This window comes from Equus quagga, chromosome 10 (genome assembly GCF_021613505.1).
Source record: "Equus quagga isolate Etosha38 chromosome 10, UCLA_HA_Equagga_1.0, whole genome shotgun sequence".
In the NCBI taxonomy this organism is placed as follows: domain Eukaryota; kingdom Metazoa; phylum Chordata; class Mammalia; order Perissodactyla; family Equidae; genus Equus; species Equus quagga.
Window position 1 is genome coordinate 89197597 of NC_060276.1, and position 24606 is coordinate 89222202.

General features: G+C 41.0%; 1 protein-coding gene across 4 annotated transcripts in view; it reads left to right on the forward strand.

Annotated features, from left to right (window-relative positions):
• Positions 1 to 24606, forward strand: part of CASK (calcium/calmodulin dependent serine protein kinase) — a 368709-nt gene that overhangs the window by 338251 nt on the left and 5852 nt on the right. For all 4 annotated transcript variants that reach the window (XM_046673193.1, XM_046673194.1, XM_046673195.1 and 1 more), the window contains 5 exons: positions 717 to 913; positions 4684 to 4799; positions 11864 to 11944; positions 12050 to 12130; positions 14587 to 14789. In XM_046673193.1, the coding sequence (XP_046529149.1) occupies positions 717 to 913; positions 4684 to 4799; positions 11864 to 11944; positions 12050 to 12130; positions 14587 to 14789 (678 nt within the window). The remainder of the gene's footprint in view (positions 1 to 716; positions 914 to 4683; positions 4800 to 11863; positions 11945 to 12049; positions 12131 to 14586; positions 14790 to 24606) is intronic.

Genomic DNA, 24606 nt, shown 5'->3' on the forward strand with positions numbered 1-24606 from the left:
TTTACATATCATAAAATTGAGAGCCTTGAACTCAAATGTGTTCTTGAAGCTCTTTGCTGATTTCAGGTGTTACATTGGCAAACCTGGGATTCAAATTCGTTTTTCTTCTCTAAGAGTAAAATACAGATTTAAACCTAAATCCTTTTTAAAACATAAAACTATTTTTTTAAATGCTTTAAAAAATTGAATTACATTTCAGTTTATCAGCAGTGTGTAGACACACTGCCAGTTGTCATGTAGGCATTTTACAGTAAGATACCAACACAGGGTTCTTGCTAGTTTTATATCATGTACTGCTTTAGAGTTAAAACCTACCCTGAATGCTTGTGTTTATGGCTTAAAGGCTGCCACATGATCATGACAACTTATCCATAACATCAACTAAATATACGCAGATTTAAAAATGGTAGGCGTACTTCTCTATAATTATAGGCCTATTCTGTTACTGTAAAAGCAGAAATTAAGTCCTTATTTTTATTAAGTATCTTAAGCGTTCCCTCCAAATAAAAACAGCAAAGATTTGAATCTGTACACATCAAAGGCAGTACATTGTTTCTAGTGGTAGCAGTTTTTTGTGTCGTATTTCCATGCATCGTTTTTCCTTTCACCATCTAATGTCCTGTTTGTATTGTAAGTGTTGATGTGTGGTTATTCGGTTAGAGCTGTTCTCTTTCATATCACCATGGCATCCTTTCTTACAAACTCCTGTTTTATAGATCTATGTAAGAGCACAATTTGAATATGATCCAGCCAAGGATGACCTCATCCCCTGCAAAGAAGCTGGCATTCGATTCAGAGTTGGTGACATTATCCAGATTATTAGTAAGGATGATCACAATTGGTGGCAGGGTAAACTGGAAAACTCCAAAAATGGAACTGCAGGTCTCATTCCTTCTCCTGAACTTCAGGAATGGTATGTTTTTGTTGTTCTGTTTTGTAATAAAAATGAGGCTCCGCCCACCATTTTTCAATTTTATGTTATTGTTTTGTAGTATAAAACTTGTTTGATAGCTTCCTTGCTCTAGTAGGCAGACAAAATTCAAATTAGTCATCCACAGCATCTGGTGAGCCTCCTACTTAGAGAGCCACGTGTCCGTTTCACATGTAAGGAGAGGAAAGTATAGAGAGACGTTGAGTGACTAGCCTCAGGTCGCGGTCTCTCAGCAGAGCCCTCTGCTCCTATATGCTGTTTCAATCCTTTTAGAATTGCATTTTTTTTAAATGTACCCTCTGCTTGCCCTTCTGCGTGCTCTCACCACCCCTGTCCCACTCCATCACCAGCAAAAAACTCAAATGCAGTGATTCAGTGTCACTCGGGGTATTTGAAGATAAACTGTGTTTCACTATTAGAAGTAAAAGGCAGTCAGAAGCTTCATTCTTTACCTTACCAGGTCTTAAAAATGTATGTCTATTAGAAAGATTAAGCTTTGAAAGCAAGTTGAAGTCAGACAGTTTTCAGACATTGTTTTTAACTGAAAGAAGGGGAGTCACAGACTACTATATATTTTGCTTAAATCTGTTTCTGCTATTATTATTACAATTTGCCTAGTTGAACTATTTTTTGAAAAATGTTGATGAGTTTACCTTTGTTGGTACTTAGGCAGTCTATCAGAAATCTAGTGCAAAAGAGAGAACTTTATGTCTGAGTTTTGTTTCATGTGAGAAAAATAACAACCATTAGACGTTGTGCTAGTTCCTCCCAAAACACTTGACCCTAGCTAAGAGACCAAAGGCACTGAGTCCACAGATATTTATAACTATTTTTTCACTCATTTTTCTCACTAATGAAAGGGATTTTCCAGTTAATCTCTTTTGCTTGATTGCCTCTTTCAGCTATCCCATGTTTCCCAGAAATATTCTTAAATTTAGAATGTTGGAGCTGATAGCTTCAGATGCCATCATTTTACCAAGGAATTAAGGATCATAGGCGCAGATAGAGGAAGTAGCAGCCTTCCATCTGGCATTGTCTTTCAGCCTGATCTTCAAGAAACAGTTGAAGCATTAGCAGGAGTAAAGTGATTTCTCAGTCACTTTGATGATGCTATTGTTACTGATATTTATGTTTTACAAAATGTGTTTCTGAATGTTGCCGTGCGTTGTAAGCATTTATTGAAAATAACTATGTAGATTTCAGACCTCTTCTCCCCAGTCAGATCATCAGTATAAATCATGTCTCTCCAATACCTAGAACTTGAGTCCTCTGGAAGAATCCTGAGAAATGGCAGTGGAAAAACCATATTTGCTTCCTGTTTCCTGTAAAGGTGGACTAGGTTATTGGAATCAATCCTCCTGCTGAAAACAATGAAAAGTGCTGCAGAAAATATGCTTTTGAAAATTACCTTAAAAGCATTGAGTAGCTGAAGACATATTGGGGAACTCAGTGACCAACTTTTATATGAAAGCCATTAATCAGAGTGGTCAAAATTAGAGTACAAATTGACCCGTTTTGCCAGGAGGGCATTTCTGTTATCGAAAACTTCTCTGCCAGAGAACCAAGGTTAAGACCTGAGGCCTGTACCAGTAGGGGATTCTGTTAGGAGACCCATCCCACATCATTAGGACTGCAAAAGGCTGTTCCCCCAGGTGAAGAGCAAACAGCTAAGCATGCCCCTTACCGCCTTTCACCACCAAGGGACTGTAGAGAAGGCTGCCTTGTCACTGGGCAAAGCAAAAGACAAGAGTAAAAGGAGAACAAAGTTCCCCTGAAAAACTTGTGGCCACCAGCCTACTTTGAATGGATTTGCACCCAGGGAAACTCCAGCCATGCGTTTGATTTGAGGTTTTCCCTTTACTAATAGTTTCGAATATCTGTTATAAACAGAAAGAAAGTCTCTGAAGGAGAACGCTTACATCCTAGAGCTCCTCCTAACCCGGCCACATAAACTTTGTCAAGGGCAGTGACGAGCAAGTCAAAATAACCAGGGCCACAAGGAAACAAAAGGAACTTCCAAGAACAAAAAATGCGGTAACAAAAACTCAGTGGCCACACACCTACTAGAATGGCTAAAATTTTTTTAACCTTTGATCAATAGGTATATAGATAAACAAATGATGGCATATCCGTACAATGGGATACTATTAAGCGATAACAAGGAATGAACTGTTGCTGCACATAGCAATATGGATGAAACTCAAAATCATTACGCTGAGTTTCCAGGCAAAAAAGAGAACATACTGTGTGGTTCCATTTATATAAAATTCCAGAAAATGCAAAACTAATCTATAGTGACAGTGGTTGCCTGGGGATCCGGAGGAGGAAGGTAGGGATTACAGAGGGGCATAAGGAGATTCCCGGCGTGATGAAAATGTTTGTTATCTTGATTGTAGTGATGGTTTCATGGGATGTATGCATATGTCAGAACTGAAACTGTACATTTTAAATATGTTCAGTTTATTGCAAAAAAATAAAGGTTACAAAAGAGGAAATCCAACAGCCAATAAACATATGACAAAGTCCTCAGTCTCATTAATAATCAGTGAAATGGAAACTCAAAACACAATGTTACTCCATTACTTGCCCACCATGGTGGCTAAAATTAAAGACAGATAATCCCAAGTTTGACAAGGAAGTGGAACAATAGGAGCTCTCATACACTGCTGGTGGGAGTGTAAATCAGTACAGCCTCACTGGAAAATAACATCATTTTCAATAGCATTGTATGGCATTCTGATAGTGATTTTGGATTCTCCTTATATGTGACTCATTCAGGGACCTGTGGTTGGCCCACAAGCAAAATCTTTAAGTAAGCAAAACTTTCTGTGGCAATATCCTGAAAGGCAAGTATTTGCTTAGACTAAACCTAAGAGAGCAACTTTGTAACAACATTTGTATATATGTTACCAGTGCTGAATAGTGTAATCATGTAGAACAAAATTATAATTTTCTGATTGTAATTCTAACTGTGGATTTAATCATAGCATTTGTTTCTATCTTAGACTAGAATCGCCATGTAGTAGTAGTTTATTTTTTGTTAAGCATCTTATTAAGCATTTTTATTAAGCATTTATTAAGCATCTACTGTGGCTACCACTGTACTAGGGATGTTATTTATGTTTTTTGTCCTAATCCTTTATTACAGCCATCCAAGAGGCTCCAAGAGGTTAGGGAAGTTGCCAATGGAGGGTACTGGCTAAGAGCATGGGCTCTGGTGCCAGACTGTCCTCACTCTCCCACTTATTAGTTGTGTGATTTGGGGCAAATTACTTAACCTCTCAGTCCTTCATTCCCCTCATCTGTAAAGTGATGACACGATTTCACGTGTCGATAGAAAGATTAAATGAGTCAATACATGTAAATTCCCTAGAAAAGCACCTAACACTAAATGGATTGAAGCTAATGAGAGAGAGAGAGCCAGGATGCAAACTAGACCTGTCTCGACTCAGAATCCCATGCTCCTTCCACTGTGTCATGACCGTGTGTTTATTAGGCTTCTCATCTGTGTTACCAGTTAGTATACGCTCAGGGAATACAATGTCTTTTTATTATAAACCTGTGTTTTTAAATACTTGTAGGAAATTATCGTGAAAGCCAAAGAGCAACCTTTATCTGAATGATTTGAAAAAAACTGAGAGGAGTATGTTCATGCAGGTTCATGTAAACTCTCCAAATGAATGATATTTTTTCAGTTTTATCAACATAAAACTATACACATGAGGGTTTTTTTCTCTTTCTTTGTGTGCTAGGCGAGTAGCTTGCATCGCCATGGAGAAGACCAAACAGGAGCAGCAGGCCAGCTGTACTTGGTTTGGCAAGAAAAAGAAGCAGTACAAAGATAAATATTTGGCAAAGCACAATGCAGGTAGGGAAAAATACAGCTGTTACTGAGGACGGTTACACAGCTCAGACACTGAAACAGGCATAACATCTCAATTCAGTCTTCAGAGTTCTCTATCCAAAATTTCCACCAATGGGATCTTCATCAGCTTGCAAAAACTTTAAGAAACCCCTAACTTCAATTATTACGTTGCTTATTTGCCAGATATTTTGCAGAGCTGTACTTTATAGGAAGAAAATACCATTTGGAAATGGTATTCTCTGGAGCTTAAAAGAACCCAGTACATTAAGTCCTCCCCTGAGAAATGAGAGCCTGAGCATTTGCTGAGTCACCAGGATTCTTGGCTCCTGGCTCCTCTCCGGCCCTTGGACATGGCCCTATGACAGGTTTCTAAGGGCAAAGATGCACTCCTAACAAAGAGCTGTGCTGCAAATGGTTCGGTGATTGGTTTGAAAGAGCACAAATGACATTGGATACTAATTTGGTTTGATCCATTTCTGTGACTAATCTTCTTCCCTCATGGTATTTCCTGGCTCCTAAGAGACCAAGAACATTATCTTGGCCTTCCCTTCACGGAGTGTTTGTCTATATAGAAGCTTTCATTCAACTTAAGTCAAAATATTCACTCCTTTGCTAAAAACTGAAATGATAACCAAAAAAGCATGATCTGTCATTGCAGTAGAATTCCCAGAAGACTCACAGGATGTCACTTAAGTTCAAGAACGTGCATGATGATATACAGAGTGGGATTTACTTATTTTCAATAACTTCTTAATATGACTCTTTTTATAAGGAACTTTTTCTGAGAAATTGCAAGCCCCAACATTGGCATTAGATTAGTTCCCAAGGTTTCAGAAATAAGACCAAAAATGAAACATGTGGCAAAAAACATCAGGTGGATGCAACCGTGCATACCTGATTTACCAGTATGATGTTTCTCTCTGTAGAATGTAATGTATTATTAGTATTCACTAGGAAAAATGACGTAGAAACTCTTAATTGTTCATTTCTTAATCAGAGAGTAAAAGTAAACATTTTGAAATAGTGTATAATACGGAATGAATGTGAGTGGCCACCTGGGTTCATTTTAAATGGTTCAGTTAAATGAGGAGTCTTTTCCTTTATGTTAGCTGCATTGTACTAAATTTTTATTTCCAAGAAAATATATCATTTCTGATTATGTACCACTACAGAGCACTAGTCTGATAATGGCTTTTTTTGTTTTATAAAGGGAAGAAATATTTAAAGCAAATTAAACATAATTTAGCAACTATTAACTATGAATGCTCGAGTAGTACTATTTGAAGAAATTCACTGTAGTATCAACAGAATGTTGTTTAGCATGGAATGTCAGTGGTTTTTGCCAAGTCTCCATGGTCCCTTTTATTTCCGTCAGCTTCTGACAGGCTCACAAGATGTGTTGACATTATATATTTATAAAACCTTTTAGTGTTTATAATAATTTTTTATTTATTTGAGGCCTGAGCTAACCACTGCCAGTCCTCCTCTTTTTGCTGAGGAAGACTGGCCCTGAGCTAACATCCGTGCACATCTTCCTCTGCTTTATATGTGGGACACCTACCACAGCATGGCTTGCCACGCAGTGCCATGTCTGCACCCGGGATCGGAACCGGCGAACCCCGGGCCACCAAGAAGCGGAACATGTGAACTTAACCACTGCGCCGCTGGGCCGGCCCCTATAATAATTTTAAATGATATATAGATATGGATGGCATTAAAATTAATTTAAACCTAGAAAAGCAAAGAAATGGCTGATTAAGGCTGTCAGTTCATCATTAGCTTTATAATCCACTAATGGAGGGCATGTAGACATGAGGATTCAATTTGCCACTATTTCATTCAGTTCTGAGGGAAAATAAGAAGCCAATTGATTCAAAAACTAGAATCTCTAAATTCTGACGAAGAATCCGTTGAATCATTCACTTAAGAATTTTGCCAGAGAATTAGCATCCAATCTGGCAGCCGGTGTTTTCCACAGTTCACTTTTCCCGTTCTCTGATCTTCCATTGTTCCCATTCTCTCTGACTCATCATGGGTGGTGCTCAGTGGTCCTGCAGATGCACCTGTAAGCTTAATAGGTGACCTGAGTTAGGACCAGGAATTAGTACACCTAAGTAACCGTGCAACTTGGGCAAATCACTTGGCTCCTGTGGGACTCAAAATGAGGGAATTGGGTTAGTCAATCAAGGATATCTCTTCTAATTCTAAAATTCAGTGGATCTCAGGTTCTTTCATCACTGGGCCTGACAAATGGGTATCATTTAATGAAGCCAAGTACTCATTTACTTTCCCTTATCTCAGGCTTTGGCTCTGGTAAACATTGCCTATCAAGTTTGAAGGGTATCACCCTTGATATAGAAGGCAGGAGCCTCATGGGGATGGAATAGAACCGCTTTTTCTCTGTCGTCTTGACATTACACCTCCTACCCAAAACCAGAGACCTATCTAAGTTCTGGTAAACTTAGAACTGAGGAGGGCGAGGAGGGAAGACTCAGTACCAGCACTGTTTTGTCGTCGTCAGCATTTTCCTAAGTGGTGGCCTCTGGGCCTCAGAGCCTTCCTCATCATGCTCACAGTTCCTTCTGCATGTCAGTATTTGTCACTGCATATGAGACCCTCCTTACATGCCCTTTGATAGAAAGTCTGAGCTTTTTATAAGGTCCTTGCAGAGCCCCTCAAGTTTCTTTGTAGAACTTGTGTTTAGGCTTATTTGTGATTGTCTAGTTAGAATGCCATTGTTAGGGTTCCCTCTCCCACAAAATCGTCATTCATGAGCTCTCCTATTAGTTTTTCTGGTTAGGAGAAGATGCCCAGCTTTTTTCCTGGACTTTCTGAAGTATGCTGCCTGACAAGGCCTTTCTGTTACCATCTCTTCAAGTTTCTTCCCGTTCACCAACCAGCTCTTCCATTTTACTCATTATAAAGTCCAGAAGAACCATTTGTTTAGTGATTACCTTTACCTTGCAAGAGATGAGATTGTCAAGAAGGGAAGTCCAGGATTGTGTCAGCTATTCTACTTTAGCTGTGATGGTAGTTCATCCTGATGTGCAGCATTGCCTCTATAGAGAACTGCTCTAAAAGAGAAATAAATACTGTTGAACTCCATCAGCAAGGCAGATACTTGGAGAACTTTAATGTATCGTATTCTTTAATACCAAGAACTAACCAAATGGGCTCAGGGGCCACAAATCAAACTATATTTCTGAAGGATTTTTCTGGCTGTTTCCGAAGTTGATTGTAAAATACTGTGGGGGATCTTCCCCAGTCCTCAGTCAATTAAAATAAGGGCCGTATGTTTTGTTTCTTGCTTTAAATCTTTGAGAATTCAGCATATATCGATGGCAAGACTCAAAATTTATCATCAAATTCTGAAGTTGCTTATATTTGTAGTAAAGATGAAGGATGGGAACTTGATCAATATCTAGAACTGATGGGAACAATAATACTAGAATTAATTCCTTCCATTTCTGTCACCAGGAAATTCCACACGTCTAGTTAAAGCAGAATTCTGTTCAAACTGTGTCACCTACATCTCACATTATAAAGTGGCAGTCTGTTAGCTGGGTATGACCCATAGATAAATTCTGTTTTTCCCCATACACACACAGTGTTTAAAATAATTTTAATTAGTTATCACATTTGAAAATCAGATATTTAACATAAAAATCTGAGTTTCTGCTCTCCCTTGAAAGAACAGAGGATGTGGTGACACTAGGCCCGCTTTCTCCCTTCAAGACTCTGGGCTATTGATGTCCCTTTTGGATGGACACTCATTCTCTAGGACCCATCGTCCCCCCCGGCTCCGTTCTTGCACCTGGCCCACTCATTCAAACACATTTGCTGCCTGGCCGCTGCAAGCCTTTGAGTGTGCACCCAGCCCAGTGTTACCAGCGTGCCATGTCTTCTCTAGTTGGAGGTTTTTACAGTATTTGAAGATACTTGTAGCTTTTCAAACTGAGACAAGGAATCGATGTTAACGGCTTATTTATGGAAAAAAATTCAACTGGAAAATAGTTACCTAAATACTTAGAAGTGTCATGAATATTGAGTAGCTTACCAGGAAATCACAATAATATGAGTAAACTATGCCAGAGAGTATTTCTGAAGCCTTGGAAATAGATCTCATTGTGGTGTGTGTACTGTTTACAGCAAATACATTCTCTGCAATGCATAAGAGATTTTTAGCCATGTAAATTTGATGTGAAAAGTGTTGTCATGCTGCTAGAAAAGCTATACCCTTGAGGCATTGAGATTCCTCAGCCCCGGGACTTCCAAAACCAGTTTAAGATCAAGTTACTAATGTAAACTTTAAAAAGAAAGTCTTCATTAATTCATGTTTTTAAATGTTAGAACCCTGAACAGTGGTATTTAAATATCCTGAGATACCCTATTTACGTACGTACATATGAACACAGAGGATTTCTACAATACCATTCATTGGTGTGTTTAAATTATGCTTAATACCACAAATTAGCATGGTTGACTTTACAAAGCTATTACTTTTTTCTCCTTAATACAGAGAACTCTAAAGACACCAAAAAGTGGCCCATAATCTCACTGCCCTGTTGACATTTTTTTAAAATAATAAAAGTAATAGGCACATGTGATTAGAAATTGCAAACAGTATAGGAAGGTACAAAATGAAAAGCAAAAGGTTTCCACACTTACACTCCCCGAAGAAGATTTCTTATAACTATTCCCAGACAAAATTTCTATGCATATGCTAGTATATATAAAACCCGCTGGCTTTTATATAAGGATATTGTTGAATTTTTATTAAAATGAGTTTGTTTCTTAATGTGATTTATTTGCCTCGTGTTTAGAATATTGCATGGTAAAGTTTCTTTTGTGCATATTATACTTTTATTTTACTAATATATTAAAAGCCATATTTCAATGACCCCTGTACATTTTTCATGCTGTCTTACTCCCAATGGCCTCTGTGCATGTAAGTAACCTGTTGAGTGACTATGCCTCTTTGTTTTTGATGGTTTCTTTTCATTAAGTTCTTTTTTTTTAAATCAGCAAACAAAACCTTTAAAACTTCAATCTTTAAGTGTTCTCCTTATATTCCTTGTATGTCTCATTTTAAAATATCTTTTTTTATTGTTTCTCAATCCTACAATCATGAAATCATTTCATTTAGACCAGAGTAACCTCTTCATGCTACTCATTTATGGTTAAGATATTGATGTGTAACATATCTGTTCATTTGTTTGTGGTGTTGATTGTTGATATCTAACTCATTCTTATGTGTTTTAAAAAATGACAAGTCTTAATTCAGTAGAATTGGAGTTAGAGCTCTGTAGAGGAAAAGGGATGTGTATACCACTCAGAAAACTTGTGTTGTCATCATCTTGCTGTCCTGTGAGATGCTTGATTATTTTTATATATTGAAATATATCAGCTTGTGGATGCACCTCTTTCATAAGCACACTTTTTCCTGATGGAAATATCACTCAGAGGGCAATAGGTATAAAAAGCAATGCTGTCAGCACTCCTGCTTTTATTTTTGCAACTCGTCACTCCATTACCATTGCAGCATGAGTAGCTAGCTCTACCACGCGGAGAACCTCATGTTCATTTTGGTTTTGTGAGTCTGCCATTCTAAACACAGAAAGCATTCCTTGGTTTTTAGCTATTGCTAGAGAATATGCTTTAGAGACTTTTAGCCAACCTTTATGGAATCAAGTTATCAAAAGAAAACAAATGTACAAATACCCATTAACATGCACTAACCCTTATTTTAACGTACTGTATTTCTTTTTTTTAATATTTTGGGAATGATACTTTTGTTTGTTGTTTATTTCTGATCTGCATTCCAGGGTATCCTATTTTGCATTTTAAGGTTCTTTGCTACTGGGAAGATCAGAAATGTTAAGGACTGAGCTGATATTCAAAAGCATTTGGCCATATTGTTTCAGGGAGTAGAAGCTTTTCTTAATGATTGAAGCATCCCAGATTCCTTTATTACACCATAGAATCAATTTTATTGAATTTATTTCAACCCCCCTAAAATCCAGGGCTTATTCAATTTTCTTTAAAAAAAGAAATTTCAGTGTATGCCTGACAACATTTGGGTGTTACTACACAGAAAAATATTACAGGAGACATAAATGCATGATTTTAGCCTTCTTGTGAGACTTTTCAAATGTATGTGAGAATTAGACCACCTTGAACTTCAACAGGAATGCTCATCCCCTCAGGAAAGTTTTTCTAATAATTTTGTTAAGACGCAGTTTTCCAAAATATATTTTTTAAGTATTTCTTCTCAGTCTGTAATGATTAGAGAACTCCCCTTTTGCAAATGTTTCCAAGCTCAGACTCTGCTTCATGCTTCTTTCCATTCTATCCATCCTGATTTACTGCACACAGGCTGACAAAGGTTGACGCCCAGGAAAGCATGTTCCCCTACTTACATACCCAAGACTTTCCATTGAATGGATAACTGGGTTACAATAAAACTTGTGAGATGCTCATTTCAAAAGCTTGTGAAATCACATTTACAGACCTTGACTTTGAAAGAGTCTAGCATGCTACCTTCAGCAACTCTCTTGAAAGAAAGAACCACGAAGTGAAAGACCAGCTGTCCATGCATCTCTCATCCATCCCTAGAAATAATCTAGCTGGCCTCCTTCTTGGTTAGCTTTAGTTACATTCATGCTGTATTCGTGTTGGTCACTGTCTGCAGACTTTCTTTTTAGTATTGCCAATTTCTTGGAATTGCAAAAATATGAACAGCATGTGGTTTTGAATGAATTCATATGATTTGTTAGATACTGCATGAAAAGATATGCAGTATCTTTTAGAATTGGACTTTTATGCATGTGCTCAACACATTTTTGGATGCCCCTGGTTATAAAGTGCATTTTCATGGGCGTAAAAATGAAATTTTCTCCCAAAAGGTTATATGACTTAAATTACATGTAAGCTATATATAGAGTTGGATTCATATTTTTTAAGATATGGTTTTACTGTAACTTTAGTTTTGCCAGTAAAATTATAATTTACATACAGGAAATATTCCTTCCATAAATTTACCTTTCTTCCAAATCTTTGCATTTTAGTGTTTGATCAATTAGATCTTGTTACATATGAAGAAGTAGTAAAACTGCCAGCGTTCAAAAGGAAAACACTAGTCTTATTAGGTAAGTTTGAGTGAATAAGTGACTTCGTTATTCTTGTCTTCGAAACATTTTGTGAATATTATTAACAATTGGCAATTTTAACTTCCTTTTTAAAAAATGACATAGGTGCGCATGGTGTTGGGAGAAGACACATAAAAAACACCCTCATCACCAAGCACCCGGACCGGTTTGCGTACCCTATTCCACGTAAGTGACGTCTCACTCTCTTTTAAGTATATTTCTCCTAGTACTTTTTTAATATTGTAATTGATGTATTTTTTCTGATTACATAAGTAATAACTGTTTGTTATAGGAAATTTGGAAAATCCAAAAAAGAACAAAATGAGTTAACGCTAATCCCAACCCCACTCCTCCAATCACAGTGCTTTCATTTTTTGTTGTATACCCTTCCTGGCTTCTCTTAGTGCAAACATACGTAGTGTGTGTATTTGTTTGTTATTGTTTTTTTAACAAAACTGGGCTCACCCATTCTGTTTGTAACCTAATTTTTCCAACGGTATGTGATAAACATTATTCACATGAATTATTCTTCAGAAAAATAGGTTTTAATAGTGGTATAGTTGTCTCAATATAACAATATTTTCCTTAATCAGTACCTAAATTGTTGGCTTTTCTCACTTTTAAAACCAGTTGATTTGCTATCGGTTGTTTATTATAAAGAATTTTAGACCTGTAGTATTTTTATTCCCCTGGTTTTCTCTATCTTCTCCTTGACTTCCTGCCCACTTTGTTTCCTCAACTATAAAATGAAGTAATTCCAGGAAAGGAAAGAGGGTTCGAGATCGTGTGAAGTACTTAGCAGATGCTGAATCAATAGTAGCCGTCTTACCACTCTCATTTTATTATTATTATTCCAAAGTGTAAAATTTGAATCCCAAAAGCTTTCTAGCAGTTAAAGCTTTGTTCAGGGTGGGAAGAGCTAAAGGAGAATGAATTTTAAAAGCAACAGGAGAAAATGGGAAGATTAGCCCCATCCTGTAGGGCCTTCTAATGCCTTCCTGAAGCCATGTCAACACCACTTACTGTTTTCTCAGCAGCCCGGAGAGCCACAAGGCTTCATAAGACCACCCTCATCCCAGAACCTGTCTGATTTACACCAAAAAAGAAATTCATCAGATATCGTTTCAATTGGTGCCACTGGGATTTTCTAGTAAACACTTTGGAATGTTCTTTTAATTCTCCTTATGTCTAGATCATGAGTACAGCAGAATTAGCTAACATTTAGTTTCTTCTTGATCACATAACAATTAAACTTCCATGTTGTTAAGTGGCCAGATAACTAGCTTGGTTTTAAAGCTTACTGTTGCTGACCTCAGCCATGTCTACTCTCAGATATTTTACCCCGGATCTGTATATAGCATATGTTTGCCTCCCAAGATGACTGAAGATAGTACAACGTCAACATAGTATGCCATTTCTTCAGTTTTTCATGTGCCTGGAGAAAGGGTTCTTCTAGAAAACATCCACATTTTGATGTCCATGAGCACTTGGCAGTTCCAATAGTCTCATTGAGACAGGAGAGGGGGAATCCCCACGGGTCTGGACTCATGTACACAGGAAAGAGTAGCATAAATTTGTCCTTGCTCAAGGAAGGAAAGACAGACAGAGAGGAGAAAGAGAAGGGGGAAAGAAAGCAAAAGAGAGGGAGAAAGAGGTGGCAGGAAAGAAAATTAAAACCAATGTTTCTGACTTGTCTAGAAAAACATTTCCTAAAGTATGTTTTGCAGAATACTGATCCTATTAGTGTCCCGTAGCACTCGGACTTATTGGCAGATAGTTTACTATACACCCGCTTAGGTCAGGGTTCAACACACCTTTTCTGTAGAGGATCAGATAGTAAATATGTGAGGCTTTGCAAGCCAGGTGGTCTCTGTCACAGCTACTCAACTCTGCCATTGTAGCACGAAAGCAGCTGTGGACAATATGTAAATAAATGAGGGTGCCTATGTTCTAATAAAACTTTATTTATAAAAACAGACAGTGGACCATATTTGGCCCATGGGCCGTAGTTTGCCAATTCCTGGTTTACGTCTTCCCTGACTATTATGGCCACATCTGGCTAAGATCATTATGTTTTCAATATGATGTGCCTTTTGCTGTATTCTAACTTTCTCCTTTTGCAAGATGCTGTAGACCAGCACTGTCCAGTACAGTAGCCATTAGCCACATGTGGCTATTGAATCCTTGAAATATGGCTAGTGAGACTGAGGAGCTGAAATTTTAATTTTATTTCATTTTTCATTTATTTAAATTTAACCATATATGGTTTTCTACTTTTTTAATTCTTTTTTCCTTCTGCTGAAGACGTAACTACATTAAGGCATACAGTAAGTTTTGTTAATCTTGGGTCATTTAATGTCTTTCTCCTGTGGTGACCCAAGAATGGATGAAATAGGTATCATCTACACACTGAAAGATTCACCAAACCAAACAACTAACCAGTTCCTGTGATCCGATGTCACACAGATAAATATGATTTCTGGAATTTAGTTTTACAGAGCTACAGGGGATGGGAACAGGGCATGAGACATACACTAAAGAATCCACAGCTTTTAAGAAGAGATGGGGTTTCAGTAGGTCCATTGGGAGCATCAACCCATAAGCTCAGCCTTTTAAACCTCTCTTGACATGTGACTTTACAGATACAACCAGACCTCCAAAGAAAGATGAAGAAAATGGAAAGAATTATTACTTTGTATCTCATGACCAAATGATGCAAGACATCTCTAATAATGAGTACTTGGAGTATGGCAGCCACGAGGATGCGATGTACGGGACAAAACTGGAGACCATCCGGAAGATCCATGAGCAGGGCCTGATTGCAATACTGGATGTGGAGCCTCAGGTAATGCGCAGCCACACCCAGCCCCCGTCATCCTGCCTGCATGCTAAGCTCAGGTTCTGAAGTCAAAAATGCCATCAGAACATCATGGGTCACATAACATGATAAACTACAGGAAGGTATCAGTAATGAAGGTATCGTGGGTTAACAGTCTAGAATGCAAACTGACTAATCATTGGACTCAGTGTACACACCGTGTATTTAAGAAGCAGAGACTGTTCTCTTATGAGATTGCTTATACTCGGAAGCTCGATAAAGTACCTGATTGGGTCTGTGCCTGCCAGAAATCCTACAATAATCTGACCTCAAGATGAGACTCTGGCACTTTGGCGTCACAACAGCCGCCTTTCCTCTCTTGGTACTGTTCAGGCTGGGCCATCAGGGCCTCTGCCAGCATCTTATACTAATCACCAGTGAGAAACTCTGATCCTGGGGCCTGGGCTGAAACACAGCACTAGCTTTATGAAGGCAAGCGTGAGTGAGCCCCGGGGGATGTCAGATGGAGCAGGAATGGAGACCCGTGGTGGTTCTCAGCCTCTGCCATCTCTTTACTGAGAACGATGTCTGGCCCTGAGCTGAAACTAGGAGGGCTATGGAGAACTTAGAGAGGACTCAGAGAGCCAGATGCAGAGATGATTAGATGATTTGTAGATAAGTCCTATGCTAGAGGCAATAGAAATTATTAAACTTGAAAAAAAGAAAACCGAAGGCCTTACATCAGAATGCTGACAAGCAATTTTTTCATCTCTGAAGACAAATCAAGCAGAAGTGGGCCTTAAAGCCCGGTAGGAAGGATTTGGGAGTTGTAGATTGGGGGAGGTCATGGGACAGCTTTGTGGGTGCCTGTGTGACTCCGGGGCCTACCATTTCTAAGACAAATCTGTACCCAAAGTCCCTTATCATTTATGAATAGAATCAGTATACCACCTGCTGGAATGGTCGACCAGCTCCCCTCAAGCAGGCTCCATTTCATCAGGAGGCTTACCTGGCTGTCCCACGCAGGGAAGATCCTTGTTCAAGGGCCACCGTATGAGACTTGGCGCCCTAGCCATCCCAAAATTGAGGACGGAACCTACGTATTCAGGGTCTGTGTGATCTGGGGCCTGATGACTCAGTTACTCAGCTCCAAGATCCTAACATCGTGGCCACTGGGTTCACCCGTTTCCATTTCACAGCACCTGATAGGGTTCTTGAACGTGGAATCTGGTTAAGGGGGTGGGGAGGAAAGCCACAGTAGGGTGAACACTATATAGTTTACTTAACAGTTAACTTGGACCTTAATAGAACTAAATATATGATGTGTAACGCAGATTGATTTTTAACTACTAATCCCTCCTTACTAGGGATTGGAAAAATCTTCTGGCCAGGGGTGGCTAGAGGCAAAGTCTCAATCCTGGTCCTGGTCTTCGACATCCTCTCCTTGGGTTCCACACTGGTCTTCACCTGAACGTCGTTTTCTGCTGGTAGTAATGTCTCTAGCAGTATGCTGGCTGCAGGGCTCCTCAGACCCCTTCTGCATTACCTAAGTCCACTTTCAAGGGCTTTCTGCCTTACTTGCTGCTGCTGCCGCCGCTGCTGCCACCGCCACCACTGCCACCGCTGCTGCTGCTGCTTCCGCTCCCCTCCTGGCGGCCAGCTTTCCCTGTGCCCTTGCCCTTGCCCAGTCATGCATTGCTCTGCACTGCTGAGCGGGAGACACTTCTCTCAGCCTTACCAGGACAGCCACAGCAGTCACTTTTACATGTGGCACTGGGCACCAGAGCACCCCTCACCCTGGACTGGGCACTTACCCTGCTCCCCTGACTGCTGGATGAGCTCACTGCATTCTTCTCTCCCGCTTCCTGTGTCCCCGCCTCTCAGAACCACCTACCCCCAAGGGCAGGCCATAGGCGTCCTGTTCTCTGTCTGAGACTCTGGGCCTGTGGCCCTGGGGACAGGAATCACCCAGATCTTGCTCCTCCCCTTGGTCTGGTTGACCACCCTGGTTCCAGGCTCTCCTGCCCAGGGCCCTCATGCCCAGTCCTGCTGTCACACTGACTGTCCTGTCCAGTGGTACAGCTGCAGATGCCCACAGGGTCTGCACCAACTAGACTGCATCCTCGGGCGTCTCTCCCTTCAGCCCACTCTCTCCCCAGGCTGGGCAAGGCCCACATCCTGCCTTCAGGATGCCCGTGGACCTGACCGACTTGGTGTCAGGCAGAGCCTCGTTTCTCCGGGTAGGCTCTCTCCTTAGGACATTTTTCTCCACACCCTTTTCCTGCCCCAGCCTGTTGGATTCCCCCTCAGCTTATCTCACGGACAGTTCGATTCAGCCAGCTTGTGTTAAGCACTTACTATATGCCAAGCATTGTGCCAGGAGCTAAGAATACAAATAAGAGTGCAAGTTGTGAAGATGAAATTCCTTCCTCAATGTACGTCAAAAACTGCCCATAACAGGAGAAGTGCCATGTGGCATTTTTTAAAACCTTCTCCTTCTACCACTGCTGACACCACTTCCGCTACGTGTAGACCATAGAAAGACCACCTGACACTGGTGTTCAGCTCGTTGAGTTCAGGTCTAATACTCTGTGCCATCTCAACATACTTTAGACAGTTCAGGCAAGATTGACCACGTCTCATAATACTATGTGATAAGATGTTGCGGTCCAACCTTTAAACCTAGAGGACTGTGGTAAAGACATTAAACTAGAGGGAAATTAGTAACCTGGCTTCTTTTAAAATAATAAGAATGGACTGTGTTCCTATAGTGCTCTGTATTTTGCCAAGCCTTAGTACTCCTTACCTGATCCTCGTAACCCTGGGGTAAAGATGTCAGTATTTACTTTTGTAGATGAAGAGACCAAGGCTTAGCGTAATTGTGATTTGACCAAGATTTTACAGCCTGTTGAAAATGAGGTTTGAATTTGAACTATTGGTTTGGGTTTGGGGTTTTTTATAATAAATCCTCCTTTCACTGTACCAACGTAGAAGAGTTGACCCTAGGAATCCTTAAGCTGGTCTACCTTGTATATAGCAGTACAATTTAAATCTTTGTTTTTTATTAACATTTAGAAAAATCTAGGAGGCAGTCAAACCTGAGAAGAACTATGGAACTTACTTCTCACGGAAATAAAGCCATGGCTCAGAAAATAACCTGTGTCCCTGATGTTGAAACTAATAGCTCCAGTGTGTGATCAAAACTTACTGTGACAGTTTTAGATTTTAGATTTAATTTTATTCTGATTTATCCATTTGCTGCATTAAAAAGTTGAGTTAGCAGAATATTTCTGGTTTTGCTTTTGCCCATAGAGGGAGAAGCAGTCATCAAGGTGTGGCTGCTGTCGTGTTAGGAATCTTTACTTAGAAACAAGAACCAGGTTCTGAACCAGGGGCTGTTTTGTGAAATCAGTTGACTCTCTTAAAATTGTTTCTGAGGTCATTGTGCTTGGTCTTCCTTAAACACTTAGATTTTGGTACAAAATGACTCAGACACTTGCCCTTAGGTACTTTTTAAGTTTGCAAACCAGATAAGTCTTAAAGATATCTGCATCTTAGACACTTGGTCAAATGAGATTTTATTCCTTGAGGATAGGCACCTGAGATTAATTATTGGCCATAGACGAGCCATAAAATCAATTTATCTCCACAAAAGAGCACTAAAGAAGTAACTTTAAATGTTAAATTAATATTACTTTGCCTCTTTGAACCCAACATATTTTCATTGATCTTTCTAGACTCTCTCTCTCCTCTGTGGGATTCAGAAAAAGATATTTGCCTGTAAATATTAAGAAATTTGTGTCTTATCTTAAGTCAGAAAGGAAGAGGGTTTAGAGATCAACCTAAAGTCACCTATGAACAGCCTGAAGGAGGGGAGTCCTTGTGAAACACTTCCATTTCCTGCCCGTGAAGTGACCCTGAGCCTCAGGCAAGCTGAGACTGCACAAAAAATGGCACTCACTTGAGGCCCATAAGCAGAGCAGAGTATGGGGACAGAGACCTTGAGGAACAACTATGGAAGTGTGGGTGACTCTGCTGAAGATGTGAGGGGGGCTAGACAAGAACATCTCAATCAGGATTTGAGGCGTCTTATAATTTTTGAAAATGCAATAATATAGGATAGGAAGAGAAAATCAAAGCCATGAAAAGGAAGAGGAAGCAAACATTCTAACCACAGAGGCTACTGTAGTTACTATGAGGAACCTGAAATTGGGCTTTGAACTTCCTGGCAACCAGGACAAAAAGGGGAAATGTCATGGATCACATAATTCTCCTCTAACAGAAGTATGCCGGTTCTTCCCTTGGAATTAATTGCTAAAGGAATATAATGTGATTCTTAGACACAAGAGGCCTTTGGCAGTGTAATGAGCACAGTCCTCATTGACAGTTTTATGCAGTGGGCGCAGAATGACCTTTGTGTCTTCATGGATAAAGGCAAAGGGCGTGCGTGAGTGCAGAGAAGGTTATCTGCAGGGCGCTGATGTTGTCCAAGTAGTGTATTTTCTGCTACTGTAGTATGATAGCAGGCTAGAACTGAAAGTATTCAAAGAATTGGGTGGCTGTCAGGCTGGGGTCACTAACAGAGAAAAGACCATTTCACACCCGGGGTGTCATGCTTGACTTCCTCCATGGCTTCCATGCAGCATCTGGGCTGTGTGGACGTCCATGTGGCACAAGGAGTAGCTTTAGGGATGGAAGCAAGGGTAGGAACTGTGCATTTGGATTTTTTTCCCATCTCAGTTGCACAGAAGCTGGCTGTGGGTGGGTGTGGGGTGAAGAGGAAACCTTATATCTCAACCGACCTTGTAGTCACCTGATTTATGAGCACAGGAAGGACGGAAAAAAGGCCCAAGATAATATTGACAAAAAGGACATTTCTAAGTGAAGATCCCTCTTAAGCTCAATTCAGCTATATATGGACTTTCTCATGATATTTGTTCTTTGCTCAAGTCTTCAGTCATAAAAGGATTGGCAAAGAAATTGCCAGCTACTTCTTTCAAAAATGAACATATGCAAGCTTGAAGAGCTCTCTCACAAGAGGAAGCATTTTGATAGACAGGTAAAACAATGTGCCAGGTTCCCTTAACCCACAAGGAGATACTGTGTAACTAAAATTCAGAAACATAATCCTACTGAAAGTGAACCTTGCAATAAGGAAAGTTAAAACCTTTACAGGCATACCTCGGAGATATTGCAGGTTCAGTTCCAGACCACCACAATAAAGCGAATATCACAATAAAGTGAGGCACATGAATTTTTTGGTTTCTCGGTGCATATAAAAGTTATGTTTAGGGGCCAGCCTGGTAGCATAGTGGTTAAGTTTGGCACGCTCTGCTTCAGCAGCCCAGGTTCATGGGTTCAGATCCCTGGCTCAGACCTACACCACTCATCAAGCCATGCTGTGGCACCGACCCACAATATAAAATAGAGGAAGATTGGCACAGATGTTAGCTCAGTGCCAATCTTCCTCAAGCAAAAAGAGGAAGATTCGCAACAGATGTTAGCTTAGGGCCAATCTTCCTCACCCAAAAAAAGTCATGTTTATACTGTAGTCTATTAAGTGTGCAATAGCATTATATCTAAAAAAAATAATATACATACCTTTTTTTTTTTTGAGGAAGATCAGCCCTGGGCTAACTACTGCCAGTCGTCCTCTTTTTGCTGAGGAAGACTGGCCCTGAGCTAACATCCGTGCCCATCTTCCTCTACTTTATATGTGGGACACCTACCATAGCATGGTGTGCCAAGTGGTGCCATGTCCGTACCCGGGATCTGAACCGGCGAACCCCGGGCCACCGAAAAGTGGAATGTGCGCACTTAACCACTGTGCCACTGGGCCGGCCCCCGTACATACCTTAATTAAAAAATACTTTATTACTAAAAGGTGCTAACCATCATCTGAACCTTCAGCGAGTTATCTTTTTGCTGGTGGATGGTCTTGCCTCAGTGTTGGTTGGCTGCTGACTGATCAGGGTGGTGGTTGCTGAAGGTTGGGGTGGCTGTGGCAATTTCTGAAAATAAGACAACAATGAAGTTTGCCACCAATTGAGTCTGCCTCTCACAAACGATTTCTCTCTAGCATGCGATACTGTTTGATAGCATTTTACCCACAGTGGAACTTCTTTCAAAATTGGAGTCATTCCTCTCAAACCCTGCCACTGCTGTATCAACCAAGTTTATGTAATATTCTAAATCCTTTGGTGTCATTTCAACAATCTTCACAGCATTCACCAAGAGTAGGTTCCATGTCAAGAAACCGCTTTCTTTGCTCATCCATAAGAAGCAACTCCTCATCCGTTAAAGTTTTATCATGAGATGGCAGCAATTCAGTCACATCTTCAGGCTCCATGGTTTGTTTTTTTTTTTAAGGAAGATTAACCCTGAGCTAACTACTGCCAATCCCCCTCTTTTTGCTGAGGAAGACTGGCCCTGAGCTAACATCCATGCCCATCTTCCTCTACTTTATATGTGGGACACCTACCACAGCATGGCTTTTGCCAAGCAGTGCCATGTCCGCACCCAGGATCCGAACCGGCGAACCCCGGGCCGCCAAGAAGTGGAACATGCACATTTAACCGCTGTGCCACCGGGCCAGCCCCTCCGCTTCTAATTCTAGTTCTTTTACTGTTTCCAGCCATTTGCAGTTACTTCCTCCACTGAAGTCTTGAACCCCTCAAAGTCATCCATGAGGGTTGGAGTCAACTTCTTCCAAATTCCTGTTAATGTTGATATTTTCACCTCTTCTCATGAATTACAAATATTCTTTGATGGCATCTAAAATGGTGAATCCTTTCCAGAAGGTTTTCAATGTACTTTGCCCAGATTCATCAGAAGGATCACTATCTCTGGCACCTATAGCCTTATGAAATATATCACTTAAATAATAAGACTTGAAAGTCAAATTACTCCTTGACCCATGGGTGAGCTGCAGAATGGATGTGGTGTTAGCAGGCCTGAAAACAACATTCATCTCGTTGCACATCTCCATCAGTGCTCTTGGATGACCATTTGCATTGTCAATGAGCAGTCATATTTTGAAAGGAATCTTTTTTTCTAAGCAGTTGGTCTCAACAGTGGGCTTAAAATATTCAGTAAACCATGTTGTAAACAGATGTGCTGCCATCCAGGCTTTGTTGTTCCATTTATAGAGCACGGGCAGAGTACATTTAGCATAATTCATAAGGGCCCTAGGGTTTTCAGGATGGTAAATGAACACTGTCTTCACTTTAAAGTCACCAGCTGCATTAGCCCCTAACAAGAGAGTCAGCCTGTCCTTTGAAGCTTTGAAGCCGGGCATTGACTTCTCCTCTCTAGCTATGAAAGTCCTAGATGGCATCTTCTTCCGATGGAAGGCTGTTTTGTCTATACCGAATATCTGTTTTTTAGTGTAGTCACCCTCATTAATCATCTCAGCTAGATCTTCTGGAAACTTGCTGCAGCTTCTACAGCAGCACTTGCTGCTTCCCCTTGCACTTCCATGTCACGGAGACGGCTTCTTTCCTTAAACCTCACGAACCAACCTCTGCTAGCTTCAAACTTCTCTTCTGTAGCTTCCTCACCTCTCTCAGCCTTCTCAGACATGAAGAGAGTTAGGGCCTTGCTCTGGATTAGACTTTGTCTTAGGAGAATGTTGTGGCTGCTTGATCTTCTATTCAGAGCACTAACACTTCCTCCATATCAGCAATAAGGCTGTTTCACTTTCTTATCATTCGTGTGTTCACTGGAGTAGCGCTTTTAATTTCCTTCAAGAACTTTTCCTTTGCGTTCACAACTTGGCTAACTGGCTCAAGAGGGCTAGCTTTGGGCCTGTCTCAGCTTTCGACATGCCTTCCTCACTAAGCTTAATCATTTCTGGCTTTTGATTTAAAGTGAGAGACGTGCAACTCTTCCTTTCACTCAAACACTTAGAGGCCATTGTAGGGTTATTAATTGGCCTAATTTCAATAGTGTTGTGTCTCAGGGAATAGGGAGGCTGGAGGAGAGGGAGAGAGACGGGGGAATGGGTGGTCACTGGAGCAGTCAGAATACACACAACATTTATCAATTAAATTCATCTTAATATGGGCACGGTTCATGGTACCCCAAAACGATTACAGTAGTAACATTAAAGGTCAGTGATCACAGTTCACCATAACAAATATTATAATAATGCTGAAAAAGTTTGAAATATTGTGAGAATTACCAAAATGTGATGCAGAGATACGAAGTGAGCAAATGCTGCTGGGAAAATGGCAGCCGATAGACTTGCTTGATCTAGGGTTGCCACAAACCTTCGATTTGTAAAAGACACGATATCTGCAAAGCGCAATTAAACAAGGTCTGCCTGTACTATCCAGTTTGCCTCTTAACGTGCCTGTGTATTCATAGAGCCAAGAGATTCCCTTCAGCCACAAAAGCATAGTGCCCTCTAGTCAAACCTGCCTCAGAGGCAAGATAGATTTTGTGTAAATTATATGTACTGCTCTTATATTTTCATTTTATCATAAAAACAATTTATGCCAGGTGCCATACTGGGCATGAGGGAGACGACAGAATGAGACATAGCCCCTGCCCTCAAGAAGCTTACTCTCTAGTATCCAGGCATTTCCATTTCCAGTGTGATGGGTACTACAGGTGCATAAGTATGGGTGCGTCTGAAGCACGCAGGAAGGGCGCCTGACCTAGACTCAGAGCTCACAAAGGACTTTCCAGAGAAAAGAACATCAGTACCGAGTGCTGAAGGATCACTCAGCTAAGCAAAAGGGAGAGTAGGGGTGGGAGCGAGGGGTTGGAGGGTCCAGGCAGAGGGAGTAGTGAGAAAATAGGCCAGGAGGCCAGAGAGAGTTTGGCCCTTTCTGGAACTGACAGCAGTTCAGCAAAGCCAGTGCCTGGAGGGGAAGGGGCAGAGAGAGGCTGTCAGGTAAGCATGGGCCAGCTCATGAGGGAGGGATCGGGCAGTCATGCTAAGGAGTGTACATTCTATCCCAAGGCCAGGAGGGAGGCAGCTGCCGAAGGCTTCGGGCAGAGGAACGGCCTGTGAGATTTGCCTTTCAGGAAGATACTCTAGTGACAGGGTTTGCTATGGAGTGCAGGGCAGCAAAACCGCAGGCGGAGGGACCGCTCTAATGGCTACTATAGGAAACCAGGCAAAAGAGGGAGGAACAGGAGTAGAGCACAGCAAACAAACTGAAAGGCCATTTAGAAAGCAAGATGTGTGGATAACAGAAGGGACATATTAAATGCCTGTATAAAGGACAGCCAGATATTTATTCCTGATGCACCTGAATTAATTCTGTCTCAGTCACTTGTGAAACATGCACCTGTGCATGTTGGGGTTTGTTGTGTGGTGAGGAGCTGGTAACCCCTAGGAGGGCCACGTTCTTGCTGGGGGACTGAGGCGGTGATCCCTTACCAGAATCAGCTCATGCAGCATCGGATGGCTGCGCTGCCGTGTGTCTGTGCAGACTAGGAGCTTGCGCAGTGCAGGTCTGTGATGCCTTGGAAGGGAACTGAAAGGGGCTTAGAGGGCCCTCTCCCTAGAATGCAGTGTTGTCTCTGGACCTATGAACTGCCCGCAGCCACACAGCTCCTTTAGTGGCAGAGCCACGACAAAAAGCCCGGGGCTCGTGGCCCCAGCCCTGGACAGGGTCTCCCTTCCCCGTGAGTCCCATGGGGGCCTTTCATCAGGGCATCTCAGACGGCCTGTGTAGGTGTGCACCCAACCCTCACAGTGACAGCAGCCAGGATTTGCTATCCTTGTTAGCAATTCGAAATTCGAAACCCGGTGTAGTGGGCTGCACATGGGTGGTGAAGCCAGCCTGCTGGTCCAAGCTGCCCCAAAATGCCTTTCCTGTCAACTAAAATT